This window comes from Sander vitreus, chromosome 9, assembly GCF_031162955.1.
Source record: "Sander vitreus isolate 19-12246 chromosome 9, sanVit1, whole genome shotgun sequence".
Taxonomy (NCBI): Eukaryota; Metazoa; Chordata; class Actinopteri; order Perciformes; family Percidae; genus Sander; species Sander vitreus.
Window position 1 is genome coordinate 9,658,541 of NC_135863.1, and position 19,492 is coordinate 9,678,032.

The 19,492-nt window shown below is 40.8% G+C and overlaps 1 protein-coding gene across 1 annotated transcript in view; it reads right to left on the reverse strand.

Moving 5' to 3' along the window:
* Positions 1-610: 610 nt before the first annotated feature.
* nek7 (NIMA-related kinase 7) overlaps positions 611-19,492 on the reverse strand; it is a 62,454-nt gene continuing 43,572 nt past the window's right edge. Inside the window, exons 8-10 of the mRNA XM_078258643.1 lie at positions 13,724-13,818; positions 4,851-4,964; positions 611-2,281 (exon numbers count right to left, since the gene is read on the reverse strand). Coding sequence (XP_078114769.1) covers positions 2,171-2,281; positions 4,851-4,964; positions 13,724-13,818 — 320 coding nt within the window. The 3' untranslated portion in view covers positions 611-2,170. The remainder of the gene's footprint in view (positions 2,282-4,850; positions 4,965-13,723; positions 13,819-19,492) is intronic.

Here is a 19,492-nt window from a genome sequence, read left to right on the forward strand (position 1 = left end):
AAAACAAAACAACTTACATTTTCTTGCATCTATAAGCTTTGATTTTTTTATAGAACACAATTTAATAGTATTGGTTGTTAATTCTTTAAAAAACAAAACATGAGAAACATGAGCATACATGTACAATAATTTATACGAGCGGTTAACAGGCTATTTGATAATGTTAAAAGAGAACTCATAAGACACTGAAATAAAGCGTTATTGATCAATGTTTACATACTATACCTTTCATGTGGTGTCATTGTCATTATGTAAACCAGTGGTAGTCAGTGCTGGTATAAACCTATTCACTGTATTTAAAAAAAAATTCATATATACCACTGTTTCCTTCCTCCAAATGAATAAAGGGTTACTAAACCCCTAAAGTATTAAATCTATAGGAACTCCTTCGCTATGTACAGTAAAACAAAATGAGTCCCATTGGTGCTTGTTTTTTTCAGTACAACTCCTTGATATACTTTTTATAAAAGATACCTTAACACATACATATATATATATATATATATACATATATATATATATATATATATATATATGACATATATGATATATATATATATATATATATATATATATATATATATATATATATACATATATATGTATATATATATATATATATATATAGATATATATATATATATAAACTGCTCTCTCTATGCGTGACTTTTCTCTTTGGCATCTCAACTGAGGACAAGTTAGGTAGGCACGCTGTGATTTACTAATGAGCTGGACAGCTACACAAGGTAAGGATCTGCTATCTCTTCAACATATTTGTTCCTTAACAAGACAACTACACTGCAAACATACACAGCAACATTAACTGTTACACAATTTTGTCCACATAGACTAACTTTCTGGTGGGTCAAATGCAGCCACTGGACCATGATGGAGAACTATGTGTTTTGACTTAGATTTTTTTGTTGTGTCTTCATTGGGATTTAAAAAGATACCTTGCTTAAAAGGGATAGTTTGGATATTTGAAGTCTGGTTTTATGAGGTACTTATCCATAGTCGGTGTATTACTAGTCTTTTAAAGGGTTAGTTTGGATTCACCAAAGTCACACAATAACACAAACAAACTAACCGATTGAGGCAGCAGTAGACCAGCAACTCCCGTGTTTTGCGAGGTAAATTCCTGTTTCTGTTAAAAGGAGTCTGGTGGCTTTGAAGACGATGGATAAGTGCCTCATACATCCCCACTTCAAAATATCCAAACTATCCCTTTAAGTTGAGCCAAGAAGGAAATCTTTTGGTGTCAGTGACTAAGGTAAACAGAAGAAGTAAAACAGCTTTTGTTAAAGCTTCTACAACTCCTTCTAGGCTGTCAAAACAGAGACATTCTGATTTTTTTCAAAGACAATACATGGGTGTCAAAATGACTTACATTCAAAGTGTTGTGGAGACATTTGCCCATGTTCTCCCCCCGGCACGTCTGTACTCTACCATCTAAATGATCCTTCCTTTCCTAATACATTCATTAGACATGATCACCCTGCCAGCCTTCCAGTACCAGGATAAAAAGTGCAACACAAGAACGCTTCAACCAATAACACTCTGTTGCGTCTCTCAGTTTCGCCGCTCTTCACTCCAATGTTACTATTGTTCTCAAAGTTTTCATGGTCTTTTTTTGTGCCATTTGCCGACCATAGGTTTCATGATGGCCGCAAAACCATACAAAGTAATTTTTTATGTTTCTGATATTTTCATTGACTCTTTTAATGATAAGAAACACCTAACTTTACCAATATCTGCTTTAAATAGCATCTGCTCATAGCAGCTGCTGAAAAACAACTTTACTTCACTATATATAAATACAAAAGATACGCGTTTTTAAGCCATTGCAGATAAACACATTAGTGAGTTACAATACACTTGACTTTCAGTGCTGTAACATTATTGAAGTCTAAGGAATGGAAGGTCCATCTGACAAAAAAAATATAATCTTTCTAATCTTTATCCTCGGGCAGAAAAGGTGTGGGTGTCAGTCATGTTATAGACTGTACCATGACCTTGAAAATGAATCTGTTACACGTACTACTTATCACAAGGAGCTAAACTCTGGAGTTAGTTATTGTATAAAAGCTGATAGATTTGTACGAGTCCAGCACGAAAAGCAAGGAGGGAAGTGGGGAGGAGTTCTGCAAGCTATATGTGTGTAACTCTGGGCTTAGCTGCCCTGTGTCTGGTTCTGCATGTGTTTGGCAATGTCGTACACGTAGGTGATGTCCGGCCTCTTCTCCGGGTCAGGGTTGATGCACATATCTACCAACTTCCTCAGCTGGTGAGAGGGACAGGGGGGTTGTTGGTTGGGAGGTAAAGAGAGAAATAAAACAGTCAATGATACTGTAGTGAGACCAAACTATAAAAGAGCAGCTCCAGAAATGAACAAACCCTCGCTAACGGAGACCTGCTCATCTTTTAACGCCCCCTAGATGAGGTCTACCCATAATGGCAAGAACTAGGCAACAAGTAATCTAGCTGAGACAAAGACGCAAGGCTTTGTTAGCACGCACACACACACACACACACACACACGCACACGCACACCTGCCACTCCATTGCCATCCGGAGACGGCACTTACACTTGAAGCCGAGCGAAGCGGCTGATTGGAGCAGATAGATAGACAGGCTCGCAGGCGGAACAGCCACCACCATCATTAAAAAAAAAAAAGGAGAATAAAAGATAGAGAGGAAAGAAGAAGAAAAAAATAACATGTACGCAAGGTCGCTATGGTAACCGTCTGCAGTCTTCCTGGCCGCTGTTGCGTGGCACTGGCTTGGACGAGTTCTCGTCAGTCGCTGTGTTTATGTGTGTGTGTGTGAGAGAAAGAAAGTGAGAAAAAGATGCAAATTCAGACAGTCTGAGAATAAGTCCCACAGAATGGAGATGGATTTTGGGGGGGGGGAGAATGCAGATATGTAAAATATTCATGCGCTTCTTTGCATGGCGAGTGGGGTGGGGGAGTGTCAGGTGGAGGGAGGGGGGGAGAAGGAGCTGGTAAAGGGAGGTGTGTGTGTGTGTGTGTGTGTGTGTGTGGGGGGGGGGGGGGTTATAGACGGAGATGGTTAAATGACACAACAAAGATGAGCAGCTGACAGTTTGCTGCCGATACTTCAGGAGCATTGTTTACATCCAGACAGGCGCTGCAGGCACCCCCCTCATCTCCATCTCTCCATCGCCCTGTCTCTCGCTCTATCATTCCCTCTTTCTTTCGCTTTGTCTCCCTTTCCCCTGGATGAGGGTGACATGTGGGGCAACGCAGAAGCTCAGCATGGGTTGTGTGTGTGTGTGTGTGTGTGTGGAGAGAGCTCTTGTAGCAAAATATACACATGCACGATTGTTTCTGCACATACAAAAACACACACATTGAAACTACAGAGGCTTGAGACACCTCACAATTAGCCTTAATCAACCTAATGAAGTAAGTCCTTCAGTATGATAAAGCCTCTGATAAGAGTTTACTATATTACTAGAGAGACATGATTCAGGACTTAAAATTAGCCACTGTGCGTATGCAGATACTCTGATAGTGGAGTGGAAGGCATGGAGATAAAGGACACAATAGGTTGAGCACATTTTGGTTTAAGCCCCATAACTTTATAACATGTATGCATGTAAATACATATGCATGTAAATACAGGTATGTATTTAATGCAGTTATGCTACACAGTCTCTTTTAAAAAGGTATTTATCCTGCTGTTCCAGGTAGCCATTTGTTTAAATGAATTTCTAACCATTAATAAAAACCAATACAACAAAAAATTTTACTTTGCCAAAAGTAATGCATACTTGATGTTCACTGTAATAGATTACACAACTCAGGCAGGTTTCAAAAGTCTGCTGCTGAACTGAACAGACTAAATGGAAGAAAGAAAAAATATATTGAAATTTCTAAATCACAGCAGCATGGTTTCCAAAAAAAAAAAAAAGGTCAGCTTTGATGTAAAGTACGTCATTTACAGCTGAAATTAAGTGATTTGTTGATTGACAAAAAATTAATTGTCAACGATTTTGTTTGAATTGTTTTATTGTGGATTAATCGTTAAATTAATGTGAAACATTTTCTGAAACATTTTCTGGTGTAAGGCTCTCAAATGTGAGCTTGTGCGGTTTTCTCAGATTTACATAATTGTAAAGTGAATATCTTTCGGTTTTGGACTGTTAATTAGAGAGACATCACAACAGGCTCTAGAAACTATGCTTATGAGTCAGTGTCTGTCAGAGTTTTTGCATGTGTGTACAGTTGACCAAATATATTTAAGGAAAAAAAGACAGAAATGTTAGGGAAAAAATGCCACCCACACAAAGAGGGCATGCAAACACAAAGCCATGCACATTCATACACACGTCACCAGCAATCAGCAATAAGGCGATCTTTAACCGCAGCCCGACTACATTACATTTTTGTGCATGGGCAAGTCTACGCAGAACTACAGCAGATGATTTAACATTTAGTTAGGGAAACATGACACTCCAGCCAATTTAGCTTCACCCTACTTTGTAGCATGGCCAGATGCTTTTGATATGTGCATTTCATTTTTAAATGGTTAAATCATAGCCGGTCTTTTGATCACAGAGCAATATCATACTGTACTGTAGCTCAGACAGTTGGGTGGATTTCACTTACATATAAATTTAATTTAATAGTCAACACAAGTAAAAATCAGCAAACTGGCACAGAGAAAGAGAAACCGGCCACCACTGCTTAAAACAGTAGTTCACTTCAAAAGATATTAAGAATTTACTAAAGTTTCTTTTAAAAGAAGTTCAGGAGTTGAGGCTATCATTAGTCTGAGCAGGTTCATATCTACTTACCATAGCAGCAAAAGGCAACTGTTACACTTACCTCCTCTGAGTAGTGATCTGAGGGAAGAGGGGGGTAGTCACACTGTTCTATCTTCTTACAAAGGGAGTAAAGGTTCATCTTATCCCCATAGAATGGACTCTGCAGGGCTGCCATCTAAAATATAAAGATATGAGGAAACAGGGAAAGGAATCGCAGAGAGAAAAAGGAAAAGACAAGAGGACATGGTGTGAGAGAGCAAAGTAAAAACTTGTCCAGTGAAAATTTCAACAGGTGCTACACTGAAGACACTGTACAGTATGTTACAAGTAGAGCCTGCCTGCATAGTTCACTGCTATCGAGGTATATGACTTATTGATTAAAGCAGGTGTGAGAGACAAAGAAAGACAACAGCAAGTCGATACACTGCATGTTCAAAGGTTTGTGTACATATCAAATCAGAAAACCATTTTTCACGTTTTTGTAGTGGAATGAGCCGTTGTCTAAAATTCAAGTGAACCAAAACAGAAAACCATGAGCTTCTCTTAGCTTATGTGTTTTTCTCTAGTTTGTGAGCCCTTATTGCTGCACTGCCTCAAAAACTTGAGAGATATAGAGATATAGAGTTGAGAAAGGAAAAGGTAGAGAGTGAGGAGAGGAAAGAATTTTTCAGTTTGTTGGAGCAGCGAGAAAACCTTATCCTCTGGAAAACAAATGCAAGCAAGCAGAGCAGAGGCAGATGGGAATGGTAAGGAAGAGTGGAAAGGATAAGGAGACTTTTGCTGAGTGGAAATAGGTGAAGAATCCCTCCTGCCTGTCTAAGAATAGAAAATATAGCATGCCATTTCTGCCAGGGTTAGTGACTGACTCACTGCTTATTGTTTAAATGTGCATGTGGAAGGTGAAGCCTGCAGCAGGCTTGCATAACAATTCTTATTGTTTTTTTTCTGATTCAGTGCTTTTGGAATAAATACTGTGTTAGGCTTATGTGTTGGACCAAAATGCTTAACTAATGATAAATAAAAATGGTTGGAATAGCTGTCAGTGTTGATGATGCTACATGGAGACATTGGAGCGTGTTAACTTGGTTTTCATTTATTTACATAGTATGACATAGGAAAAGGTGGGTTTCAATAAGTGTGTAACTAACATGGTATTACGGGAGTTTTTATTAGGTATTCCTTGTCTTATGCAAATAGTTGCACAGTCAAACGTATACTGTATGTGAAATTCATTTCTAATTTCATGCCCTGCTCCTGCCACCTTGAAATGTTGCTGTACATATCAATGACTCCCAATGTGAAACAGGATTAAAGGGCCATTAATAGACAGTCATTGCTCATACATTTCTGTGTCTGTTTTTCAGTTCCGTTTCAGTACTGTGGGGCATTTCAAACTTGAATGTGTACTTAATGAATGTTTCATCATCAGGAGCATGCATTGTTAGAAAAAGGCAAAATAAGGAAAGCCACATCACAAGTGTATCATTGTGAGCAGATGATTAATGAAGATGAGAAAAAGATGAGAACAATGTGTCCACATATGGATCCAAATAGAATCGTTCTATACAGAATACAGCAGGTAAGTGTGAATGTGCCACCTTGCACAATATCAGGCAGGTACAATAGAGGCTAAATATTTCTGTGTACCGGTAAATAGGACCATGAAGGAAATAAGAGATAGAACAACAGAAGCTGTCTTTTACTAACAATAGGTCAAGCTATCCTGTGCCATGGAGTATATACACATTTTTACAGCAACCAAGGACATCAAGTGAAACAAACACCAAGTGATGTCTTGGCATTCCTTCGCAAATGGTTGCCTTCCTCTGAGTTACAGAGACAAACTCATCAATTGGCCTCTGCGTCAGCTGACCCATAAAGTCACAAGAAGAAGAACAAGTAGAAATTGCCTTCCCTTTTGTTGCATGTAGCCACAAATGTAACCCTTTGACATCGCCTCCAAAAAACATGCCAAACACATCACTAACTTGTAACAGCTTCTTCATTTCAGTCTTCACTGAAAAATTTGTCAAACATTGACGGTGCAGGGACAGAAAAGTTGTTGTTCCCTATCGGGCAGATTTTGACAGAGTCTCTGTCACAGCTTCCAATGGGAAGTCAAGATGACTGCAGCAGAATCTCTGTGGGCCATCTATCCTCTGGACATAATTTAAACATCACACATTCATTCATGCCTTTGATCAAACTCCCATTAATACAGTATATTCTCACAGAAACACATGAGACAGACTGATCTTATGAAGTGGGTATGTATGACATGCCAATTGGTATGCCGTTATTGGTGTGTTATCAAGACGCATACTCGCTTTTCAGCGTGTTTATCAACGCTGTTTGGCCTCCATTGACTTACATTACCTTGCGTTTGCGTGTAAATTGACGCCGTAGCGAGTAGTATGAAAGGGCGAAAATCCGCGTAGGGACGTTGGTCGGGGTGGTGGATGGGTCAAACACAGGACTTTCACACAGGAGAGCGGGGATTGCATCCCGCGTGTGTTGTTTCTTTACCACGTTTTTCTTGTCCTAAACCCAACCCAGTTCTTCTTTTCCTAATCCCAACTGGTTTTTTTCTTTTCCCCCTTCGTGTGACGTTACAACCAACTGTAGCCTCGCGATAACACGTATGTTTACGCAAAGTCATGATGCCACGTTGCATGAGAACACTAAGTAAAGAGTATCTCCCTCTCCCTTTATCTCCCCGTGGACACCTCTCTCTCTCTCTGCTCCAACAATTACGACTGAGGCAGGCCCAGCAGGTGGCTGACGGTGATGAGATGTGGAAGGAAATGTTTATTCCTGTGTAAGCAATGATGCACTTAAAGGCCCAGACACACCGACCAGACGGCCGACCCTCATCAGAAAAGGCAGTTGGGCTGATCAGTCTCCCCGAGATTGTCAAAAAAGTGCCTCGGAACACACCAAAGCGACGCAACGTAATACGTCTCCATAACAGCAGGTGGCGCTAATTTGTATTGTCGCCCAAAAATGAAAACCAGCAGCTGATTGGACAAACGCGCCACGGGGTCTGGTTTCTCTGGAAATTCAAAGACAGACCGTCATGGCGGCTTGTTCAGAATACAATTATCGGCTCGGTGTGTAGTAGGCTTAACAATGCCTCATATCTGTAACCTAAGATTTTACATTTGATTCTGCAGTGATTGAGCGACACGTTCAAATTATCAGTCCAGTGTTTTTCTAAAATTGCTTTGCTAGCTGTTATGCTACAGGTCATCATTGGCCTTTATAAATCGAAGACAAACAATATTAACATGACAATTAGAGTAAAACATTTTTTGATTGTCTAAACCTCCAGCAATTTCACACCAACTAAGTTGCCATTTGCTGCAGCCTGGAAACGTGTTAATAGTGCAGTGAGTTTAGAAAACGTTTTTATTTTTTATTTTTATTTTACCACTAAGGTCAACAGACATCTTGCAGTTTTATTTCAGAAACTAATCAAAAAAACTAGAGAGCAGTGCCAGGCGGATTCAGCTGGCTTTTTTCAAAAGGGAATGGGCTGGTATTGAGTGCTCATGTTTGCACAAAAAATGCTGACTACTTTCAGTAAAGGTTCACTTCAATGACTTGGAAAGGAAAACACTGTTACTTTAAAACAAATATATTAACACCTTTTAGTACTTTATAACAGGTAGTGGGGACGTATGTGGCTAGATAGTGCTTCCCAAAACTACAAAATTCCTAGTAAGCGAAAGAAAAAAAGAGTGAGACAGAAACAGATAGAGAAAAAGAAGAAAATCAGCCAGCTATAGCTGCCCCCCCCCCCCAGGAGGCAAAGGGTTAAACAAGACCCCATCGTATTTTCATGCATCTTCTGCTTTTGACAGATGAAAAATGTCAACTGTCCTGTTTGTATTTGGGAGTTTTTGCACTATTCATCTGCTTCATTAGTGCCTGCTGCTCCTAGCCCCTGACAGCTGCCGGCCCCCTGCTCTCAGCGCAACACACACACACACACACCTTTTTTCAGTGTCGTCGCAATGGGTTAGATGATTGACTCACTCTCTGACCTCTGAGGCCCTGGTGAGTATGAGACTGTGTGTGTGTGTGTGTGTGTGTGTGTGTGTGTGTGTGTGTGTGTGTGTGGTTCATTGATATTCGAGAGACATACAATGCACACGCATGCCTGCTGTCTGTCTAAAGGGGTGTGAGCTGCTGGTGGCAGAACACACGGACATCCTCAAACACACATACTCCCTCCTTTGTTTCTCGGCTCTTCTTCGTGGGCCAGGCTGTGCTCTCCCCAGCCCAGACATGTAAAGCCAGCATCCCTGTCCGTGTAAAAGGTCTGGATGGGGCCAGCATAATTAACACTGATCCCGCTCTCTCTCTCTCTCCAGCTTCTCTCCCCGTACGCCAATTAAAAGGAGCTGCGAGACGCTCCCGTTTTCTCCCTCCACCCCCCTTTTCTCCCTCCCCCCCCCTTTTCTCCCTCCACCCCCCTTTATCCCTGGAGCCCTTACAGCCTGGGACCAAAGGGTTTCACACAAGTTCTTACGTACTCATTTATAAACACACACGCACACATACACAATTATAGGCGCATGCTACATAAAAATAAACACCTAAATGTTAACAGACATAGATGTATATTTTGTATTCTCTTTCCACACACACCCACACACACACAGCAAGTGAGGAAAGTATGACTTTTTTATGTGCTCATTGGTCCTTCATGTGGTTTTATGATGATATATTAATCAAGGCGATAAGTCACAGTGTAGGGAGTCATTAAAAATATACCTACACCCAGTGGAGTCATCATTCCTCTACTTCAACACACTAAAAAGGGAAGAAAGATGAGAAGAAGAAGAATGGACAGATGACTTAAAAGTTCCAGATTGTCCCAGTGGGTTAAACTTTTGTGGAAAACTGGATGTGTTCTTATGTCCCCATCTCACTTCAGCTAAACTCAGTGTTGAATTTTAAACCTGACATTTAAAAGAATACTTCAGCATTTTTTGCTTTATATATACCCACCTTTATATTTGCTTTCTTACTGAGAGTAAGATGAGAAGGTAAAAAAAAGCCACTGTCATCTGTTGGTTAAATATGAAGCATCCTGTTAGCTTGGCAGCGAAACAGAAAAACCACTAACCTGGTTCTGTCCAAAGACAACCAAATCCACCTACCAGCACCTCTACAGCTCACCAATTAATACGTTGTATCTTGTTTGTTTAATCCTTACAATAACTAAAGTGTAAAAACACAATTTGTGGTTTTACAGGGAGTTTTTACCTTTATATCTAAAAGGACCAATATTAGAGTGCTCTCAGTTATCTCATCTTACGCAAAAAAAGCAAATACAGTAAGTTCCTTTTTCCAAAATGTCAATTTACTCCTTTACATAGCCAACCGACTCTAGAGTATTAAAACATGGCCGTGCAGTGGCTCATAAAGGTACAACTGAATATTAAATTCATATTCCCAAATGTTTTAAACTGAAGGCAGCGAGCAGGAAGAAATGCATGGATAAAACAAGGATTATGGATTAACAAATAGTTAGAGGAAGAGTCAAACATATTGTACACAAATGGGTTAGGTAATTTGCTAGATATGGCACAGCCTGATACTGACACTGGTAGGAGGAACATGTATGTTAACGCATTAAAAACTACACATACTGTATGAAATTGATAAAAAGGATACCGAAGCTATCCACAAGCAGCAGTCTTTGTTTGTAAAAACCCCACTCCCATTTTTCAAAAACATATAGAGAGCTAGCCACAGGGCCAACTCATCACATGCAAACGCCAGCTGCTGGGAAGCCAGCATTTCTGGGCCTCATAAAACCAACAGCAAAACAAGAGGGGAGGGAGAGGATTAAGGAAGGAGGAATGAGACATGGGCACAGTCAGAGGTATGGAAGGCCGAGCTCTTACAGGAAGGAGACACATTCCAGTAAAGCGTTTCCAAGATATTCTCCTCCCCTGCTAACCTTTATATAAAACACAGCAACCAAAAAACATCCATACAAGCTGGAGACCGACAGCATGTATGTGTGTGTGTGTGTGTGTGTGTGTGTGTGTGTGTGTGTGTGTGTGTGTGTGTGTGTGTGTGTGTAAAATGCATCTTTTTACATAAAACACACCGAGAAAGGGGGTGAATATGCGAATATGAGGTGGTTTAGACTGAGAGCGCGATCACATCGACTGGCGTGTGACCAAAACCGCCTCCTTCCCTTCCTGGTCACCCTGGGAAACAACCCCGGCGACTGCAGCATCCCCGTTTACCACAGTGTAGGAGGTTTGGGTGAGGGGGCACAGGGCAGGGTCAGGGGATGTAATGAGGTTGGACACGAGGAGAAAGGGATCAAACAGAATGGGAGATGAAGATGGACGCAGATACAATGGCCAGGTATTGATGGACGGACCCTTCGGACCCTAACCCAAGCCCCAGGCACAAGAATGAAAAATGCAGGCTCTCTCAAATGGAGCTGTTTCACACATAAGGAACCAAACTCCCTGGGATACACACACACACACACACACACACACACACACACACACACACACACTCATGGACGGAGACACACACAAAAAAAAAACATACACAGCACAACCCTCAGCCCCTACTGTATGTTCAGAGTGAAATCAATGAGTACCAAAGGGACCAGGCGTGGATGTGAATTCCTTATGCCTGAAGGTTAAGTGAGGAAAAGGCAGGCAGCGGAACATAGCAGAGGGGAGGAGAATAGAGCAAAGAGGAATGGAAGAGAGAGTATTGGAGAGAAAGAGGTAAGTTTCCTGACACTGAATGCACTGTGGAGCTCTCTTACCAAGAATAGTAGATAGCAAGGGTCTGCTCTTCAAAGAGAATATGCATGGCACGGTGAGCACTGCTCTGGCAACAATAAGGTTGTAAAATCTTTATCTCCACAGGCTCCTTGCATGGCTCACCTTGACCTGATGGCAGGAGTTCCGTCTCTGCTCTTGTACCTACAATACTTCCTCTCTGAATGAACACCCTCCATTTTTCTCTTCTCTCCAGCAATCTATAACCCTGCTCTTGCCATTTGTTATTTTCTCCCCCTCTGCCCTTTCTCTCTAACCTTCTATCGCCTCTTACTTTTCATTCTCTCTCTAGGACTGCCTACCCCCTTCCTCTTCTATAGCTTCCTATATTGTTCCTATATAGATTCCTAAACTTTTTCACTTTATTCCCTGCCTCCTGACCACCTGCGGGAGCAACAAGTCTCCCTCTTTCCCCCCCTCTCTAGTTCTCCCGTTCCCTCTCCTCATCTCTGGTCTCCATCTAGCTTTCTCAGTGTTTAGTCCAGACTGTGACCCCTAGCAGTTTTCCTAAGGGTGAAAGTGATAAAAGATCAATGGACTGGCCCCATCTCAAAATGTGAAACAATCAATGCTCGGGCTGCACATGCAGCAGTACTATCTCAACTTTGAACAACAATGAACAGCTTCCTCAACAAAATATTGAAAAAAAATAAGATATCAAGTTGCACCACAGAGAGAATCTTCAAAAATGATTTAAACCAAGCCAAACGACTGATGATTTTTGAGGGACTTATTAAAATATCCAACTCTCAAACATGTAGAGATTGTATTAAAGTTTTAAAATAGTGTCCAGGGTGTCTGATGGGCTGTTTTGTCATACAATTATCTCTTTCCTTGCATTTCCTGTCTGTATCTCTACTGTCGCTGTCAAATAAAAGGCAAAAAGGCGGCCCCAAAAAATTCATAGGGTCCAAATGTATGGCAACTGATGTCACAATTAGTTTTAACTAAACCTAAATAACAAATCTAAACCAATCTCACCCTAACAAAATTAACCACATCAAAATTAGCTTAATTAAACAAAATTGTGCTGTGCTGGTGTGGTTACGCAATCATGATACCTGCAGAGTAATATAAACTAGAGAAATCCAGTTTTTATTATCAGTAAAAGTAGCTTATTCCATGTAAAACAACACACATACACCACACATATTTAAAGTACGAAAACAGAATGTGACCTATAGCATCAACCGCTTTCAGCCAACCACAGCCCTGCATTGCTGCAGTGCATTGTGGGCATACAATTACCATGAAGGACTGTGGTCTCTGGGCAACCATGACCTGCAAGCTGAGCTTAAACTTCTTCCTTGCGCGTTCTCCACCTCTCTATGCCTGAGGCGCTGTAGAGAAGGTGTAGTCACTGGTGCGTTGAAATGCAGCCCAAGTGATCAGCAACCCAGGGGAGTTAGGAGAGAGGAGGGGAGGAAAATGTGGGTGTTGCCTTGGCCGACAGTTTTGCTCTAAAAAAATGTGCGTGTATTCGGCGCACGTGAAGGTTGCCACGGTGAAACATCAGAATGACTGCTATCATCCATGTCTATCATTGTTCTGTTCCTCTCTCTTTCCTCTTTGTTCCCTCCGCTACGTGTTCCTCCCAAGCTCATTTCCACTCAGTGTGGTCTACAGCAGAGCCCTGCGGTGTTTTGCTCCTGACTAATCAAACTAGTCAGTGTCACTGGGCGGCCTTATCTAAAACACATGGCCATGTCAGTTCACTTCACTCGCCAGCTTTTCAACGTTTAGCAGGTTCCCGGGGTAAAGAACCTTAACTCAGAGTCTACAGCTCAGCCAAGCCACAGAGAAAGAAGTAAACAAGAAGAAGGAGGGATAACAGATAACAGATCTGTAAGATACCATTTTAATACATTATTACTAAAAATGCGTATTTTTTATTTTGCACATTATGACTTGTAGTGGAGGTGAATGTTAATACAGCATAACCACGTGGCAAAGTGCCAGTGTATTTGTATATATTTTTCCTACAGTACCTATTATATTGAGGATGGTTTGTTTGTTTATGTGAGTATCTGAGCCAATGTGTTCTCACGTCACTCCTACAGACGACTGCAGGGTGACAGTGTGTTCACATATTCCCATAGTTTACCTCATAGAGCAGGCATCCTAGCGACCAGATGTCAGATTTGAAGTTGTATCCGTTTTCATGTATTCTCTCCGGTGACATGTAGTAAGGAGTACCCACTGGAACACAGAGGGAGAGAGGGGGGGGAAGAGAAAGATGAGAGGAGAGGGAGGGAGCAAGAGAGAAGGACAGAAGTAGATAGACAGAGGTAGAAAAGGACAAAGAGAGAGCATTAACATTTTGCAATGCAAACCCATGCTTCATTAACGTCACTGACACACCTCAACATAGAACAGGAAAGCAGGTGAAGAATGGAAGTGTAGTCTGACACATGACACATTCACAGGTTGGAATACTCACCATGTTTTAATGAAACTAGACGTGGACTTTAAAGTGCCATTGCCTCTGTTAATTCAAAGTAAGCTGAAGTAAGATTAAATTTAATAAGGTTAAATATCATCATGCAGACACACATACAGTAAATACAATTCTACCAGTACCACAAAGTTGCATACATATGTCCAGCAGACATACTCGCACACACAAAATATACATAAATCAGTTTTGATTACTGGGGCTCAGTAATGATCTGAAACAGTAGTCAGAGAGTACGCCCTGGGAGCAGCGGTGGAGCCTTAAAAGTTGGCCCGTTTCTGGTTCTGGTTTGGAAATTCATGAATCCCAAACTGCCATGGAGACTGGCAGAGCTCCAGAGAATCAGACCTTCACCCAACTGGACACAGAGACGAACCACAGCTCAACATCACATCCATAACAGGCTGCAGGACGCTTTTAGCCAAGTCTGACTGGCTGCTTTTTTTTTCTTCATTTGCTTTCTGTTTGCTGTGATTTCCCATGTAAAAGTCGATCAAGCAAATCCTGCAGAGGTTTTATATTAATCACATATGGTTAAAAGGATGGAAATTTTACCAGCCCTCTAACCGGTGCTGAGCAGCTCTCATTCGCATTCCACATCCTCTCTGAAATATGAAGATGACGGCTACACAGGCAACCTCCATCTGTAGTATCACTGCCCATGACAATGTGAGCTTGTGCTTTATATGTATAAAATAATAACATCATCTTGCATTCTCCTTGAGATCCATACTGATTATTAACCTGAAAACTGATTTGTTACGCTCAAATATATATCTTAGATTACTAATTAAGTTCCTTATATTGCAAATGTTTAAGTGAATTAACTGAATTCCAAGTCTGATTACAATGTGAGATACACGACCTAACATTGCATTGTTTTATTTTATTTTTTCACCGTTTCTACTTCTTTAAAATGCAGTGTGCCCAATGTTCCCTCTAAGCTTGTGGTGTCCAGTATTATGCCAAGGAGTTCTCAGGTTTTCAGTCCAATCAAACATGACACCAGCTCATTTTGCCTTTTTCCGTCTAGAGTCGAGGGTGTACACATGACATGAAATTAGCTTGTGGAGTAATTGGTGGAATTAAATCTTAAATAGTACTCAACACCACAGGCTGAAAGGGAAAACTACTAGTCGGACCTTTTTATATCTTTGCTGTGTGAGGTTAAATACAAATGAAGTTGTACCTCATTTATACATTGCAAATGTAAAAGCTGAATTCAATTTAATGTAATAGGATTTTTTTCCTTTCTTCTTTTTTTCCCCTGACAGAAAAGGGAACAGTTGTTTGTTATTTTTTATGACCCAAACTGTCTTGCCCCTAGCCTTTAGACAATCTGTGTGCTGGGAAACTGGTAGATAGAGCTATGAGGAAGAGGGCAACTAGTAGGTGTTGATTTTACAATACGCACAAACAGCTGAAGTGAGCTGGGTAGGTGAGAACAGCTCTCAAGTGGAAAGAACTCATGAGAAAAGTCAGCTAGCAGGAAAATGGTAGGAACAAATTTTCTCTCTCTCTCTCTCTCTCTCTCTCTCTCATTAACAGGTTGGAGGAAACTCAACTATTGTAATTACAATTAATAAAACTATTACAGAGGGGCCTATTAGATTTGAAGTCTATGGGAACTGAAATGAAAGGCTAGCAGTTATAATTTTGGTGCATATCTAATTGGGTTGAGAAAACACACTTTCATCTTAAATGTGCAGCTTTGAATAATGACGTGTTACCTGTCATTCCAAAACAAATCAGCATCTGACAGGGAAGAAGCAAGAGATAGCAAGTGGAAGAATAAGCAGGGTACTGCTGTTTTAATTGGTCATCAGTTTGGTATTGTCGCGTGCACGCGTGCGTGCGTGCGTGTGTGTGTGTGTGTGCGTGCGCCTGCGAACTGTGAGGTCTCATGGTGCAGTCTGAACAAGCTCCCCTAACATTCATTATTAGTTGATTAAAAAGAATCAGCCTCTTTTATGCTAATAGTGGCAGCATAAAAAAGGCAGCAGCGCTGGGCTCAGGCTCCTTCAGCATGCTAAATCAAGGGCACATTACTTATTCATGCAAATAAATTGAAAGTCATGTTGGGATTGATTTCCATTATTGTGAATGGCTGTGACAACACTGTACTGTGCGAAACAGGGTAATCATTGTTGTATAGGAGGTGAGATGCCATCCAGTATAAAGAACCCCACACTTCTAGCCCCCTGCTAAATGTTCTGTTAAATGAACCAAAATTGGTGATCTTTTAAATACATTTATAATTTAAACCTCAAGCTTTTACAGGACCATTTATAGGACCATTTAAACACTGTAACGCATTTCATAGGGAGTAAGCCTTCTCTAATCTGTGTTCTTACCAGTTTCTGTATTTTGAACAGCAAGCAAGATTCTGCTCAAATCTCAAAGGCTATGCTTGAATTTCTCATTCAGACCCAAGGCAGGAGTTTGAAAACCTCTGCTCTATCGTGTCCTAACAAATTAAGACGTAACATTCTAGAAAGCAGCTCAGCCAGAAATGACTTAATCTCATAGTCAAAAGGCATTCTCTGTATTCCCTTTTATCCCTATTATGCTTTTCTTTGTTTTCTATATGTCCTGCTAAGCTCTCACCCTCCATTTGGCTCTCTGCCCGCCCCTCTCTGTTTCACAACTAGCTTGCCTTTATAAGATAACCAAGCCTTTATATACATGTTGAAATAGTCATAATTATTTTCAACATTAGCCACCCTGTAGTCTTTCTGCTTCCATCTTGTTCTCCCTCCTCCTCTCCTTTCCTTTTCCTCCCATTCCCCCGGTACTCATCGTTAACACCTCTCTCATTACAGGTGTTAATTGCAGGTATATTATACTACTTATTACTGCCAATTGGCTAGTCTGTCATTCCTCAAATGATTGCATCAGCTTTTCTCTTACTATCGTTCTTTTAGTCTTTTTCTCTCTAATCCAATTCAACTTCAACTTTCATAACCCATCATCAGCACTGAAAATCAGAGTGTGTCTTTTTCATGCTTGAGTGTATTTTTGTCAGTATTGTGTCCCCAAGTGTGGATGTGTATGTGTCACTGAGTGTTTGTATGCTGCAAATCTGTGTGAATGTGCATGAGCATCTGCCTCTGCATGCGTGTGTGTGTGCATGCATTCATGCCCATATGGATATGCACATGCGTCTCTGTGCCTTCATACATCTGTATAGGAGACAAAGAGCCTGTGTATGCAAGAGTGAGTAAGAGACAAAAAACACTGTGTGTGTGTGTGTGTGTGTGTGTGTGTGTGTGTGTGTGTGTGTGTGTGTGTGTGTGTGTGTGTGTGTGTGTGTGTGTGTGTGTGTGTGTGTGTGGGCTGCTGAGCGGCTGAGTTGAAAGCCTGGGAGCTGACAGGCTGTATGCCTGGACCTCCATCTCATCTCCACCACCCTGCTCTTCTGTTCAGCTGGGTGGCTGGGCTCATTACAGACCCATGCAATTGCACGCACACACCTTCCTCACATTCTCTCTTTCTATCCCTCTCACTTTTCTTTTTTCTCCTTAATTTTTCTGTCACTTCGTCATATTCTCCCCTGTCTTTCTCCGCTCCTAACTTTGTTCTCTCCCTCTCTGCTTTCTTTTTTTCTCCTCTTTTTTCCAGTGTGACACCCTGTCACATTCTCTTCTCTCGCACCCGACACATTCTACCTTTCTTTTTCTGTTTCTTTGTCAACCGTTCTTCTATTTCATGTGCTCCTTTCTTTTTCTGACATACTGCTTTCTCTCCTCTCTCTCTAATCTTCACTCCATCTTTCATTCTCCAAATTTAGTTTATTTCACACCTTCTCTCTCTCCCGTTCTCCCCAACCTTCGTCTTTCTCTCGGACTGAAAGTCAAAGCCCCTGAGGGAGGGACATAGGAGAAGTGAGGACAAGTGAGATAGAGAAACAGCAGCAGGAGAGAAGGATATGTGACAAAGACAGAGAGCAGATCTGCTATTTAAAAAAAAACACAAGAAATGTCAAGGGGAAAGCCAGGGACAGAGGCTGGAAGGATGACACACTGAGTCCCTTGTGTCGACAGGTCATGCTAACCCAGGGACAGTACAAGATCCTCTACTGAATACATCCTCATATAGTTAAAATATTCTTAAAAAAGAATACAATGTATATAAAATATACCATTACAACATCTCATATGCATATTTCACATGCTTATCTGGGATGAGTAAATGTTATGATTTTGGGTCCAATGTAACTGTTCTAAATCAAAAGGTATTTATGTTTCACATGACTGTGCATTGACTCTGCACTGGAAGAAATGACACTGTGATTTGTGTAGTTTCCTGGAGATTAACGAAGCAGTTTTGATTACTTCAGATTAATGAAAGTATTCCAGTTGACCCCTGTGCTTGTGGGCTGCCTATCCTCCGTCAGCCTAAAGAGGGTGCTGTGGACTCAACATTTAATGAGCAATCACAGACGCTCTCCCCCCCCAAACTCTGCTGGCACTGCAGGCTGCTTTGTTGATAGGGCTACTGTTGAGCTGATCATGTGATTCACACTTTCTCAAACGGCTGGGCCACTGCTTGTACATGGGCTGAGAATAGCATGCTGTTTGCAGTAATAACAGTTTGACATAAGGATGTGAGACAGTGAGAATGACAGTGTTTATATTTGTCTATGGACTCATTTTTCTACACTTTCAAACGTATGAAGCAGCTTAAACTGCATAGATGTTAAATAGTGTAACCATCTCCACTACAATGACCTGTGCCACATTTTACTGTGTAATACTGGACATAAAACGCTAGTGAACTCAAGAGATTCATTTCAACACTATTAACACAAAATACCAAGACAAAGGAAGGGAAGCCAACTCAAAATGATCAGTACTGTATGCAAATTTCTACCTGTGTCGTTTTTATGTTGTGTTATAGACCAGACACCTGATCCAAATTAATTTACAAGCAAACAACAAGCTGCCACTGCTTTCCTCTGTGTTTGTACAGTACAGTTGCCAAATGAACTAAAATTGGGGGAATAACTTGTTAGATGTATCAGAAAGTTTAGATTTTTCTTTAACCAATGACCATTACATGATTTTAGACACTAGACTCTGTGTTGCCTTATTTATTTGTTTATTTTGGTAAGAATTTCTGGACAATTATAATGTCCAGAAACATGTTTTTGTTAGACTTAAAAAGTAGTCTGCTTGTTTAGTGGCATTTTTTACTGATGCTGTTACTAAGGATGTCCTGTCCTTAATTCTTAAGACATGTTCAAAATTGTACCTTCAACAATGTCTTAATTTCACAGTAATTCACTCCCTCATCTGATCAAATCTTTTCTACGCAAAGAGGAGAACAAATGATTTTCTGATACTATATATTTCATTATTTCTGGAAAGGTTTAAGTGTTATAAATTTCAAACATTTTCAGTTCATAACAATATATCC